Source organism: Pygocentrus nattereri, chromosome 8 (assembly GCF_015220715.1).
Source record: "Pygocentrus nattereri isolate fPygNat1 chromosome 8, fPygNat1.pri, whole genome shotgun sequence".
NCBI lineage: Eukaryota > Metazoa > Chordata > Actinopteri > Characiformes > Serrasalmidae > Pygocentrus > Pygocentrus nattereri.
Genome location: NC_051218.1, coordinates 16752670 through 16766432, shown reverse-complemented (window position 1 = coordinate 16766432; position 13763 = coordinate 16752670). Strand labels below are relative to the sequence as shown.

General features: G+C 39.4%; 1 protein-coding gene across 1 annotated transcript in view; it reads right to left on the bottom strand.

Moving 5' to 3' along the window:
• Window positions 1-3998: 3998 nt before the first annotated feature.
• The window catches only part of gabra4 (gamma-aminobutyric acid type A receptor subunit alpha4), a 41756-nt gene continuing 31991 nt past the window's right edge, over window positions 3999-13763 (bottom strand). The window contains exon 9 of the mRNA XM_017704055.2: window positions 3999-10375. Coding sequence (XP_017559544.1) covers window positions 9842-10375 — 534 coding nt within the window. The 3' untranslated portion in view covers window positions 3999-9841. The remainder of the gene's footprint in view (window positions 10376-13763) is intronic.

Below are 13763 nucleotides of genomic sequence, written 5' to 3'. Positions count from 1 at the left end.
CATTGTAAATCGAAATGAGATTGATTTTGCTGTCAGTTCTTAGTTATCCGAGGCCTTCAGTGCTGATCCTGACATCTTAACCAATGGGAGAACTAGTTTGGCTGTATCTACTGAGAAACCTCATACAAAATAAACATCCTGATTGTATGATTTTCCTTTGGCATTTCAAGAATTTAAGCCTTTTTCAAGCACAACTCAACAATGAACTATGAGTAATAATAATAGAAATTCATACTCTGAGGCCTTGAAGGCCCTGATGGTTCCTCACTTTTGCTAGGACACTGAAATGAAGTAAAACTCAATATACACATCTGCTTCTCCAGAGCACACAAGCCTCCTCACATCAACAAGACATCTCACCATGAAACGCTGATTAGGGATACACCTTTTTTTCTCATTTGTCTAATCAATATTTTACTGAATTAAAAAAGCTTGGTAATGCTGTGAAATCACTCATGACAGTGAGGCCTTAAGTCATGATGGAGTACTTGCTTTGTAGTTATACACTTGTAAATCAACCCTGTGATGATTCATAAATACATAAAACACATATACACAAAAAAGGAAACACACAGACCCTGCGTGTGACCTTGCCATTGTTATCCTCAGGGGCTTCACCACAATTTCAATTGCTAATTCACCATTGAGTGGTTTCCAGGGAGACAGTTACTATGGTCCTCCTGTCACTGTTCCAGTCTCTGGCGTTATGGCTCATCAACTCCTATTATTAGTAGAACATTTGCATTTCAAAGCAATGGACACACACATGTGCACACAACAGTCTCAGCCATGCTGAGGTGTCTGTCTGTCCACAGGTTGACCACTGTGGCAGTCTCTCTCTCTCTCTCTCTCTCTCTCTCTCACACACACACACACACACACACACACACACACACACACATACACACAAGCATAATTTCCAGGGGGTCGGGGGTGGGATTACAATTTTTCCAGTAATGATCTAACTAGCTATATAAAGGTTTATAACCAATCCAATAACTATTACTATTTGTTAATAATATAAAACAGCAATATTGTCTTTAGTGATTGTCAATTTATTTGCTGTCTTTTACATATTGAAAAAAGAAAAACATAATAAAATGATTAAAAATTTATTCTAGATTTGGTCATTTATACATTGTTATTAAGTATGAATAACTTTATAATTATTAATTAATAACATTATTATTAAGTATTAATAACTATAATTAATTTTTCAAACCTGTACAATTAATTTTATATTGGTTGGACTTAACAATAACACTGATTCTTCGTTTTACCATGAATCTATTTCTAGCTAATTGAATTTAGGAATTGTTATGGTTCTATTCTATTGTTATATCTTTGGACATTTCCAAAAGCTATTTAATACCTTTTGCCATTTGCTTCTTATGCCTGCTATGATTTAACACCCAGATTTCATATATTTCAAGCTTTCTAATGAAAAAAACAACCAAACAACTTAGTGACTTTGACAGGAAAAATACAGCAAGCACACCACCCTTTCACACAGTGTGAAGTCAGTGTGTAGACATGCTGGTGCAACACAAGTCAGATATGATTCAGATTCATTTCCCTAACATAGCGGCTGATAAATGACTGATAACTGATAAAACACTCCTGTGACATTTAAAGCCCCAATTTTGTGTTGCTAATCGTTGTAATGATATATTCTGACATAACTACTTCAATTAAAGAAATAAATGAACTAGAACAGCGCCTGACTAAAAATATGGTTCTAAAACATCTCATATCTGTTATAAATGTGTTGTGCATGAATTGTAATGGCACATTAGTACTGCACATCTATTAAAAAATCAAACAAAAAACTCATTTAGCTGAATTTAGTTGGATTCTTTGCAGGTCAAAGCCATTAATTCTGTCTAAATGCTGAGTCATTGCCATTGCACTGACTTCTTCTTAGACGTATCAGCCACTAAGGGGAAATGGGGGTGAGAGAGCAACAGAGATAGAGAGAAAAATGGAGGCAGAGACAGATTGAGATGGCTTTAGAGGGGGAGAGAAAGAGAGAGAGAGAGAGAGAGAGAGAGAGAGAGAGAGAGAGAGAGATATCAGGAGGAACAGTCCAGAGTACAGTGCCGTTCTTGTCATATAACAGTTTTCTTCTGTTCCAACATAAAGACACAGCTCTTAATTAGAACATAATTAATTGAAATTGCTTTTCTTGAGCTGCCCATTTGAACCTGCCAGCCGTAGCTCTTTACTGCTATTGATTTCAACTCATAGGTGTCAGAGAAAGGCCCATTTCACAGAGTATCACAGCGCGAAAAAAAGTTGCAACATTTTGATTCACTAAAGGAAAATGACTAGAACACATCGTACACTACCTCTTCTCTACATTCCACTATGTTCCTCTAAACTCACTCCTCAAGGGATGTGATGAAAATATAAGTACTGTCCACATCCTGTAGTTTCTGGATCAGAGTGAAATAATGGAGCTTCAGCTTAATATGAAGAAAATAAAGATAATGCTATGAGGTAATAGAACAGACAGTGAAATATACAGTTGATGATTTAGGTGCAGAAGTGGTGGACAGCTTTTACCTGCTGACATCAGTTATTAACAACAAAGAATCAGGCAGTCAAGAAATGTGATACAGATTGGCAAAAACAAGGATGCTGGTGCTTAAAAAAGATCTTCACATGTAATGAATGTTCTACAAAGATCAGAACTGTGCAGACTATCTTTGTCTTCTCTGTGGTTCATATATAAATGTGAAACCTGGACAATCAAAAAGCAGGCCAGGAAAAATGATTCAGCCTTTGATCTGTGATGTTGGCAAAGACTGTTGAGAGTACCTTGAACAGCAATGAAAACAAACAAATGGATCCTTCAGAAAATCAGCCCTGAGCTCTCACTTGAAGCCCAGATCGAGGGGCTGAAGCTCTATTATCTTGGACATATTATGAGAATAACAAGTTCATCGAAAAAGACAGCAATGTTTGGAAAAGTTGAAGATAGAGTAGCAGCAACAAGATCAACAGAGGCAACCAGAGGAATCACAAGCTATTAAGAAACCACAAACAGAAAACAGGCTGTTGTGGAGAAACACAGTCTACATGGTCAACAGGAAATGTAATTATATTGACAGCACTTTGACCCAAAATTACTTAAAGTTCTGGAGTGAAATTGAATTGAATGATCTTTTATCATAAGTTTTTCTTTCTGTAAAGTTACTGTTTTTTGAGATATGAGATTTCATTATGACAGTGATATAACAGTCATTCTTATGAAATTATATGTTTTGTTGATAAGTGAAGTGAAATTAAGTAAATATTCTCTTCAGAGAACAAACTGCTGCACTTTTTATCGCTGCTGTCAGAACAAAACCTTGTATCTCCAAAGTAACTTTACAGAAGAAGGAAAAAAGTCTTTGTTTTTAACGTCAGTGGAACCAGACTCCCCCCACCCCCAAGTAATTTTTGACCATTTCTTTTGGTCTATTCAGCATGAAACGTACACACACTGTAAAGGGTGACAGGCATTTTCAAATTATGTCAAAACCTGAAAAATGGAGAGGTTTTGTCCTGAAAGCAGCGATATAATGTTAAATTTTTTTCCCAATATGTTAAACTCTATAAAATGCAAATACATTGCAGAAAGGTACCATATTTATATTTGATCCCTGTAGAAGATGCTATTTCCATTTAGAAAAACAACAAAACATGTACTTTGACAGGAGTATTACAACATTTTGTAAGTAACTGCATATTCATACTGAAATTCCTAAACTTAAATACGTTTTTTATGTTTTTCTCTTCATTTTGAGCCATTACCCAAAATTTCTATAGAAGTGAAAACAGCATTTGAAGACTGAGACCATCCATGGCTGATGTGCAAGTTTATTATAACCTTTGCACTCCTTATTTGGCTGTGATGACCTCATTTTTGGAAACCAGGTGAGGGCCCTGCTCTATGTGACAGTTCTAAGGTGATTACCTTGCATAGGGCAACAGTTAAACAATATTCGTTTGACTACAAAACACAAAATGTATATGATTTAATTTTCGTTTTTACAAAGACATTCGGTTATTAGTACAACTATATACAGGAAGCTGCTCGATTATTCGTCTTGGTCATCATTTGACCTCGTGTAGAGGGTCAGAAAGTCCTCGAGAAAACTGTTAAGCCCAGCTCACTTTCTCTTTCCCTTGGTTGTTTATTCTTCCTCCTCCTTTTTGGGTGCGGTCCAGTGGGAGATTATGGATATTTGTTCTTCGTGTGGAGAACAAAATACACTCTGCAGGGTGCACTAAACATGTTTTCCATCTTGCCAGTGCCTGTGTGAAGAAAGGAAGGCCCTTTCTGTCCTCTGCTTTTCCAGTGGCAGTGGTGGAACTGTAATAGAAGCTGTCAACTATCCATGAGTGAGCCTGCGGAGACTTCAATTCAATCAGCTGTAATACAAACAGGGCAGTGACATTTGTGGTGAAAAAAGAAAGAAAAGGGAAAAAAATAAATAAAAGCAGCTAAAAATAAAGCAAAACACAAGAGCAAACATATTCAAGTGGCTTATCTTGCTAGGACACAGATGTGTCCTTTGCTTTTGATGAGATAATATTATAGTATAATATCAGGCATTTTGGACTGCATTACACTCAACCATCCACTCTTCTCTGTGGTTGAAGTGCAAATTGAAGAAGCTAAGGGTGAAGAAACCTACCTTCAGGCCTAAAACACTGTTAGTCAAGGTCACCTGTGTTTCTACACTTTCAGTGTTCTTCAGTCTAGTGGATCTTAGCCTATAAGCAAGCTCAGGGTGGGTAATATGGCTAAAATATAAAATAGCAAAGGTTTCCACTTCCACAAATGGAAAGGACCAGTACTGCCATATTTTTAAAAATGACCTTGTTTGTTCAAATCCTTCTAAGCCAGAGGTGTCCAATCTTATCTGCAAAAAATGGGTGTGGCTTCACATCTTCATTGCAAACACGGAGGAGCACAACTGATTGTGTTTTTTTAATTTCAGTTTTCAAACAATTGATCATGTGTGCTCCTGATTTCTTGAAATGAAAACAGCACTGGTACTTTGCAGATAGGTCATCATATACCTGGTCTAAGTGATTGCACGTTCAGGCTCCAGCAATGCCACAGAAGTCCTGTGGCCAGAAGTCCAGGACAGCATACCTGGCATCACTCTCTACAGAGGGTACAATGGCTCTATCCCGTCCATCATCAATAACCAATGCAGATATCTGTTACCAAATATAGCACAACTGGCAGTTAGTGTTCATCTCCAAATGTGTTGAGCTTCCCATGTCATCATTGTGTAAATGAAAGTTTGAAAAGATATGAGATATCATGTGACTTGGAGGAAGCATGTGGTACCTTTCACCCACCAAGCTTGGTAGCATCATGTGATAGAGGGAGACCTAGCTAGTAGATTGGACAGAACTAAATTGGGAAGCAAAAATCCCCCAATAATAATGCTGTTAAAAACTATGAGAACATTTTTTAATTCAACATTTCACACCAAATTACACAGGGCCGATTGTGCTCTAATTCATGATCTTCCTACAATAGACCAAAGACATAAAGCTACACTATATAAGTTTTGAGGATTTAGAGACCTCTCTGGTGAAAATGTGTAATTGCACATAACATACAGAAGAACATATTGTAATGTTGGTTTCGCCTCAGACTCCTTCACCGAGTGGATGAATATGATGATGGCAAGTGTGTTGAAAGAGTATTCAAAGACAACTCAGTCAAAACTTGAAACTTAATGAAGGATATGTTTTACTTTTGAGACCTAAAAATCCAGCTTGACCTTCTTTTTGAGCCTGTGTGTGCATGATGTTACTAAGTAAACACAAGATGTGGTCTGAAAAACTCTGATGCCTCTTTTTAAATGATTATTTCAGGTAACTCACAGCAGCACATGGGCAGCATAATTTAGTGCATTTTTCCATTTCTGACTTATGGTAGTTCTTTCCATTTTATTGTGTTATAGTGCAGCTTTAAATAGCTTTGCTACATGCCATAAACACCTGCTAAATGCAATAAATGTAAATGCACAAGATCTCAATCCAAATCTCCTTTAATAAAATTATATCAGTGGTCTTTAAGTCCTAATGATATCCACAATATTCTCTGAAAAGTTTACTGTGATATAGTGCTGGATCGCCCACCCCTAGAACAGCAGCAAAGTCCTTGTCCTTATCTAACCTTCATCTGTGACACTTTCACTCTGATGCATACTAGCCTCTGCTGCTCAGGCACAAAGGGGGAAACAGAGGGAGGAAGCAGCCCACCCTGAAGCTGGCAGGTTAATGAGCGTTTAAAGTGTGCGTGTGTGTGTGTGTGTTCGAGAGAGGTTTTAGGAGGGGTGATGGTAAGGGCATGAAGTCAATTTCACATTCATGCGTTTCCGGGGAAGCCAGAAATGGCAGACATTGTTGATTGCTCCATCAGTCCACTGATAGCCTTGTCCATAAACTACACAAAAAATGTCCACTGTTTACATGCACACTTAAAGGAGAGAGAGAGGGAGAGAGAGAGGGGAGGGCAGTAGAAAGACAAATGAAGAGACAGGGGGAAAGCAGAGGCAGAGGGAGAGAAATGTAATAAGCCTCCTGGTGCCTTGTTTAAGTGACACTTTCCGAGTAGAAGTAAGCGCCTGGAATGTTGGGCCATACCCTCAGGGACCCTCCGCTACTAAATACCCACTTAACGCTTAGCCTTTAGGTCAGCGCCTCAAATAGAGAAAAACAGAAACAGAAAAGTAAAGGCAACACCACTGAGGGAATCATTCGTCCTCTTCTCAGTAATTAAAATGAAAGGCGGAAAGATCGTCCATACAGATTCATGTCTTGATACACTGATGATGGTTTGGAATAGGAACAGCAAAGCATTTGTGTTTTAGACGAATTGCTGTCTGCATGATGGCCTGCTGACTAGTTAATGGCCTGGAGATCGATAAGGGCATAATTAACGGGTAAAGGGATGAGGAGAGGAGGATGTTTGTATTGATGAGAACAGGTCTACTGTAGGTCATGGATCTGGAGGTGTGCGGTGGGTGTAGCAGGTCTAGTGTGCAATAGAAATGAAGAGGCTGAGTAGCTGATGCTTAACACCTGTATCTTATTCTTTTTGCATCTATTTAATTCTCATCTTCTCCTACTGTAGGTTGTTGGAGACCAATGCTGAGTGTTTGTCTAGGAGAAAGTTCTCTGCCAGACTAAACCAAAGCTGGAAAATCCAATATTTGTTTAGCCCAGGTTTCGTGCAGCAGCACCTAGGCTAGGTATAACGTGACTTAAGCTTCAGCCATTACAAAATCAGAAATTGGTTGCACCAGGCAAACTACTTTTTACTAAATATTCCCACTGATTCCTAAGCAGGTAGAAGCTACAACCTGTTTAAAGTAAAGCGTAAAGCATAACTTAGTAAACACTAATACACACTGTCTGACCACGTCATTAAGTACACTTCCTTGTATGTATACTCAATGTCCATTTTCTCAGGTCCATTACCAGATAGATGTGCTTTGTAGTTCTTTAATCGCTGCTGTGTTGGATCTACTTATACCAGTGCAACACACACTAACGCAACACCACAGCAGTGTTACCGCATTGCTGAGAATGATACACCACCCAAAAAATACCTGCTCCAGGATGTGCCTGCAGGCATCCTGACCATTGAAGAACAAGTTGAAAGAGGGGCTTACAAATTATGCAGAGAAACAGATGAATTACAGTAATTGTACTAATTGAACTGTAGTAATTGAACTATGAAGTGCTCATACATGCACTGGACAAAGAGAGTAGAAACAAAGAGGTGTACTTAATGAAGTGGCAGCCTGGTATATTTAGCCTATGTTTCAACACAAAGCAAGATTTCTCAGTTAGCCAGATAACTCAAGCCCAAGCCCAGCCTGTCCAATATGAGGAGATATTGGGAATGTATGTACTGGACAGTCCCCAGTTTTGGATAATGTTAAGTAGTCTGAGAAATCCTCTTTCAAGTTCCTTCAGTGCTATCTTATCACAGTGGGCCTGGTCTTCCAACTCATCTTAAATGCAGACAGTCTGATATCCAGAACACTATCAGCACTTTCATGTACACGAAGGTTACAATTAAGAGATTTCATTGGTGCAATCACATTCACCTTCAATGCACAACAGCCACAATTCCATTGTCTAAATTCAGAGGTAAAACAACACAGGACCTGGGAGTCCAGTAACCTGCTACTGTGCTGCATTTTCATAGATGATTCTAAACTACAGCTGTATTATTTTTGAAGAAGCAAATGTACAAGATGCTGGTGTAACTGTATAGCTCTCAATGTTAGCTTCTATAGTTTTGCTTCTTTGCCCAACACTATATTGTTTGACATGTCAAACAGGGCCAGGGAGCTCTGGTGATGGTTCTTTTTTATGTTAAAAAATGGTCTAGAATTTCTGTGAACAGTCTTTCCAGCTAAACCTGCTGGTTTTTGGTTCTTGCAGTGGAAATGTAGCAAATGTGGATGAGTGCATTTGCTCACACACAGGCCTTTAAGCAGTCTATTTCCTGGACTGACATTTAATCTGGACTGAGCTAGAACACTAGAGATTTACTATCAGGGAGAGAGAGTGAGGTTGGTGCAGAAGGGAAGAAGAAAAGAAAAATCTGGAAAATGTGAACATGTTGCTGGTCACTGGCATACCTTAAAACATTTATAAAGTCCTTAAACATTCAGTATTCAGTCCCATTGAGCACTCAGACATAATGCCCATCCAAAAGTTGTAAAGTCAAACCAGTCAGACACAACTGAAAGAAAATAAGGGGTTTTAGCGTTCAATGTATAATGAAGGTTATGACCTTATAGTGCATTATGTGCTGTGGATGCTCATACAATGGTAATGATATTCACATAATCAATCATAATGCCATTTGTCATTCATCAATATAACAGACTTCCAGTGAAGTAATACTGAATGGAAAAAAAAAACAATAGCCATTCAATAAGTAAGAAATGGTTTGTAAGAGTTGACAAAACGCAGATTACTGTAGGGTGACTCTAGTTTCTGGAGGTGAACGTTCCTATGCAAAATGCAAACAAACAAAAATAATTTCCATAATGACAAAAAATCACCATATTTAAAGGACAAATAAAGATAGAATAGCTTATTTTGTAAATTCTTTTTGTGTCAGAGAAATAAAAAAACATGCATACAGATCTGCTGCTGCTGTTCAGCAGTCTGCAGGGTGGTCCAGCAGGCTTGCTCACGAGGTCCGCCCACACAGAGCAAACTCTCAGCCTAGAGAATCTCAGCTCATCATTCAGCAGACGCTCCATTGCCTGGGTTGCTTACATGGACACAAATAAACAATATTCAAACTAAAAAACAAAAAGTGATTAAAAGGAAGTCTGCCAGAAAACATTATCTTTAGTGGTGCACTGAGCGATTCATCAGAAAACGTCTCTATAGAAAAATAGACTAAATGGTAATGATTTTTTTCTTTTTCAATTTCACTGGCAATATCCCTGCAGCTGTGAGTTCTACAATTAATGTGCCTTGCAATTTATGACCACTTGAAAAAAGGCTCCAAATGAATCGAAGATCCGGTCCAGAGAGAATGCTAGTGCTGTTTTTATTCTATATCCACATGCTCACCCTCAAACAGGACCCAAGAATGATGTTTCAGAATTATTTCATCCATATAATCTTCTGAGGTGCTTGTCTGTTTGTTTGTCCGTTTGTTTAAATAAGATTAGATTTCTAGGAATTGCTTTAAATATGCTTGTCACAATCCTTTGAGAGATGTTATCCTCTGTATTTGCTGTTTGGCTTTGATGGAGTATTATAAAAAACACTTGCTAATCTGATGTGGTTAGCCTCCTCTTGTTTCCATGGTGTCTTTGGATAAGTACACCACCCAGTACACCATGTTAAAAGCCCCAAAAGACACTGGGAAAAGGATGCGTGCGTACTTGTCAATCTTGCTGGTCCCTCCTGCTGCAGGAGCTGCTGGTTGACTGGGTGAGGCCTTGGTGTCCATTTTCTGTATATTCTCCAACTTTGGCCCTAAAAGATGGTGAAGAGAGGCAGAGCTGGTGGGTGTGCTGCCCGACGACCGCCCAGGGACTGTTGGTGTGGATGGTGGGGCAGGGGGTGTGGTCTTGGAGGTTGAAGCTTGGGCAACTGCATTGGATTGGCTGGAGGATTTGGGGTTGAGCCGTGACTGGCTAGCAGAGGTGCTTGTTCCACCTGAGCTGGAGGCTAACTGGCTCGTCTGCAGCTGTTTGCTCACAGCAACAGTGCTCTTACTGGAGGATTCGGTTCTTTGGCTGCCTTTGGAGTCAGGCTGAGACTGAGTCGTGGAGTTCATGCGTTTGCGTAGGTTGCCATTAGTGTCAGAGTTTTGCTGTGGGAGAAATGAAGAGACGTAATGTTTAACTTAGACTTCACAAAACATCAAATCATCAAAATATTAGTTTCACCTATTTTTTTCCTTATGTCAGAGAGGCTCAAATTTGCGAAAATTAAAAGTAAGCATTATTGCAGGTCCTGCTTTTATTTTCTTATAGTCAGGGTTGATGCTAGTTGTAGCTAAAGTCCCACTACATATCATTTAGCCCCCACAAATAAATGTATATTATTAGTTTAAATCATGAAAATTATTTTGCATTTATTCTTCATTATTTAACTGTGCCATTGTGTCTCCAATTTCACAATATACTTTGATAGCAGGGCACTGAGGTAGATGCTGCTGCTTCAATCTACCACTGCCTCAGCGGTGCTACAAAAGAGTTTCTATAATAACAACAAGAGATGGCAGTCCTCTGCTGTCCTCGGCAGTCTCATAGCAGTTGCAGAAGGCCTAACACTGGCTCAGTCAATCATATCAAACCTCATAAGCTGCAAGCCAATCATATGAGACCTTGTGATTGTCTTACAGCATTTAAGACAATCATGGCTGTCTTTTGTGCTACTCACTCTGCGAAGTAACACTGGTCAGCAACTTCTGAAGTAGTGACTGTTTTACAGCTAAAAGCATCCGACAATAAAAATAAATTCAAAATTTATTCAAAATATTCAAAATATACAATACACCGTCTAAGCGTACTGAACTTACAGAGTAAAGACATCTATCTACATTATAAATATACAGCTGGTTTTTAGCGAGTTGTTTATTAGCTGGCCAACTTTAAATTCACATGCGGTGAAGAAAAGAGGACAGGCCATAAAGCACTAATGTAAGCTCGCACAACAGCCAGCTACTTTAAGAATTTTAATCAACTTCACAGATGGCACCCATATCCATAAACCTCTAGTTATGCCCCTCCATACAGTTTTGTTTAAGTTAGTACAACAACCTCTTTTTCATTTATTCTTTCTTTCTTTCAAACTATTGGTAGCAAAACAAACTCTACAATGTACACTGTAAAATAATCTCTAATTTGGCAACCAAATGTTAATCACAGTGAAAGACACTGCTATTTTTTTAGATGTATTTTATTTCTGATGAAAAGGAGTCAAGTAAGACACATAGGAATAAAAGACTGCCTCTTATTTAACCACACATGTTTCTGCAGAAAACCACGCGTCTCTGGTGAGGCATCAGCTCCAGGAGAGATATCCATAGGCCTATCTTTCATGCTAATGCATCAGTAAGAAGCTTTTTGTGTGTGTTACAGTACTGTCAGTGGGAGTGAGGTGGAGGCGTATGGAACTGTACTATCTGAACAGCTTACATCACACTGCACGAAGGGAGATGGAGAGAAATGACTCCACACTGCTGTGTGAGTGTGCGGTGTGTGTGTGTGTGTGTGTGTGTGTGGGGGTTGGGTTTCATACATTTTCAGGTCAAAAATGTCCTGACTTTGAAGAAAAAACAGAGGCTTAGAAAACACTTATTACATATAGACACTTCAATATTGTTGCTGTCAGATCAAAACCTCACATCTCCACTTGTGCTTTTTCACACTTTAAAAAGATTTAGATTGTATGAATATTTCATCAATAATGGACAAAAACAAATAGTCCAAAAGTTACAAAAAAGAAATCCTTCCACATCTGTGCAAGAGTTTAGCATGTACACAATGATGAAGAGTGCATTTAAGGAAAATAAAGTATTTAATAAACTATCACATATTTTTAAAAACTCGACTTGTGTAATCGAAAATAAATGCCTCAGCCACTTTTATCTAATGACAAAAAGTTTGATCAGCTCATCCCAAAAAGTTTCTATTTTAATAAATCTCAGGTGTTTCGGATGAAATTTCTAAAGCAATTAGATCATAGCCATTCAGTAAATTAGTTGAGATTTCACTTGGCCCTATTGTTTGTTCACAACAGAAAATAAGGTTGTGGTTGTGGTGGTGGTTATCTTGTGGGGCATCTTCAACTAAGTTACCTTACACAGGGGACATAAACCCATCAGCTATGACATTAAAATCACCTCTTTGTTTCTACACTGTGTCTGTTTTATCAGCTCCAGTTACCATATAGGTACACTTTGTAGTTCTACAATAACAGATTGTAGTCCATCTGTCTCTCTGCATACGTTTTAGCCCCCTTCTACCCTGTTCTTTAATTGCCCATAGAGCAGGTGTTATTTGGGTGGTGTATCATTCTCAGCACTGCAGTGACATTGATGTGGTGGTGTGTTAGTGTGTGTTGTGCTGGTCTGAGTGGATCAGACACAGCAGTACTGCTGGGGTTTTTAAACACCTCATTGTCACTGCTGGACTGAGAATAGTCCACCAACTAAAGATATCCAGCCATCAGCATCCTGTGGGCAGAGATCTGTGATCAATGTTGAAATGACTAGAGGATGAGAAACACCAACTGTGCAGCAGCAGAGGAGCTACTGTTGCCTTAAAAATGTTTTAAATCCACTTAATACACAAAACACTGTTTCTAATCTCTATATTTCTTCTTCTTCAGGCTGCTCCCTTTAGGGGTCGCCACAGCGGATCATCTACCTCCATCTTGCCCTATCCACTGCCTCCTCTACTTTTACACCAACCATCTCCATGTCCACCTTCACTACATCCATAAACCTTCTCTGAGGTCTACCTCTTCTCCTTCTACCCAGCAGCTCCATCTCCAACATTCTTTGACCAACATATCCACTATTCCTCCTCAACACATGTCCAAACCATCTCAACCTGGCCTCTCTGGCTTTATCTCCAAACTGCTCCACCTTCACTGTCCTCTGATCTGCTCATTTCTAATCTTGTCCAGCCTTGTCACTCCCAAAGAAAATCTCAGCATCTTCATCTCCGCCACCTCCAGCTGAGCTTCCTGTCTTTTAGACAGAGCCACAGTCTCCAAACCGTACATCATAGCAGGACGCACTACTGTCTTGTAAACCTTCCCTTTCACTCTTGCTGCTATCCTTCTGTCACACATCAGCCCTGACACCCGTCTCCACCCACTCCATCCTGCCTGCACCCTCTTCTTCACCTCTTTTCTGCACTGTCCATTGCTCTGGATGGTTGACCCAAGATATTTGAAGTCATCCACCTTTACGACCTCTACTCCTTGCATCTTCATTTTCCACCTGCCTCCCTCTCATTCACATGCATGTATTCCGTCTTGTCTCTACTGACCTTCATTCCTCTCCTCTCCAGTGCAAACCTCCACCTCTCCAGATTCTCTTCCACCTGCTCTCTACTCTCACCACAGATTACAATGTCATCTGCAAACATCATGGTCCATGGAGCCTCCTGCCTGACCTCATCTGTCAACCTGTCCATCACCATTGCAAACAAGAAGGGGCTCAAAGCTGATCCCTGATGTAACCC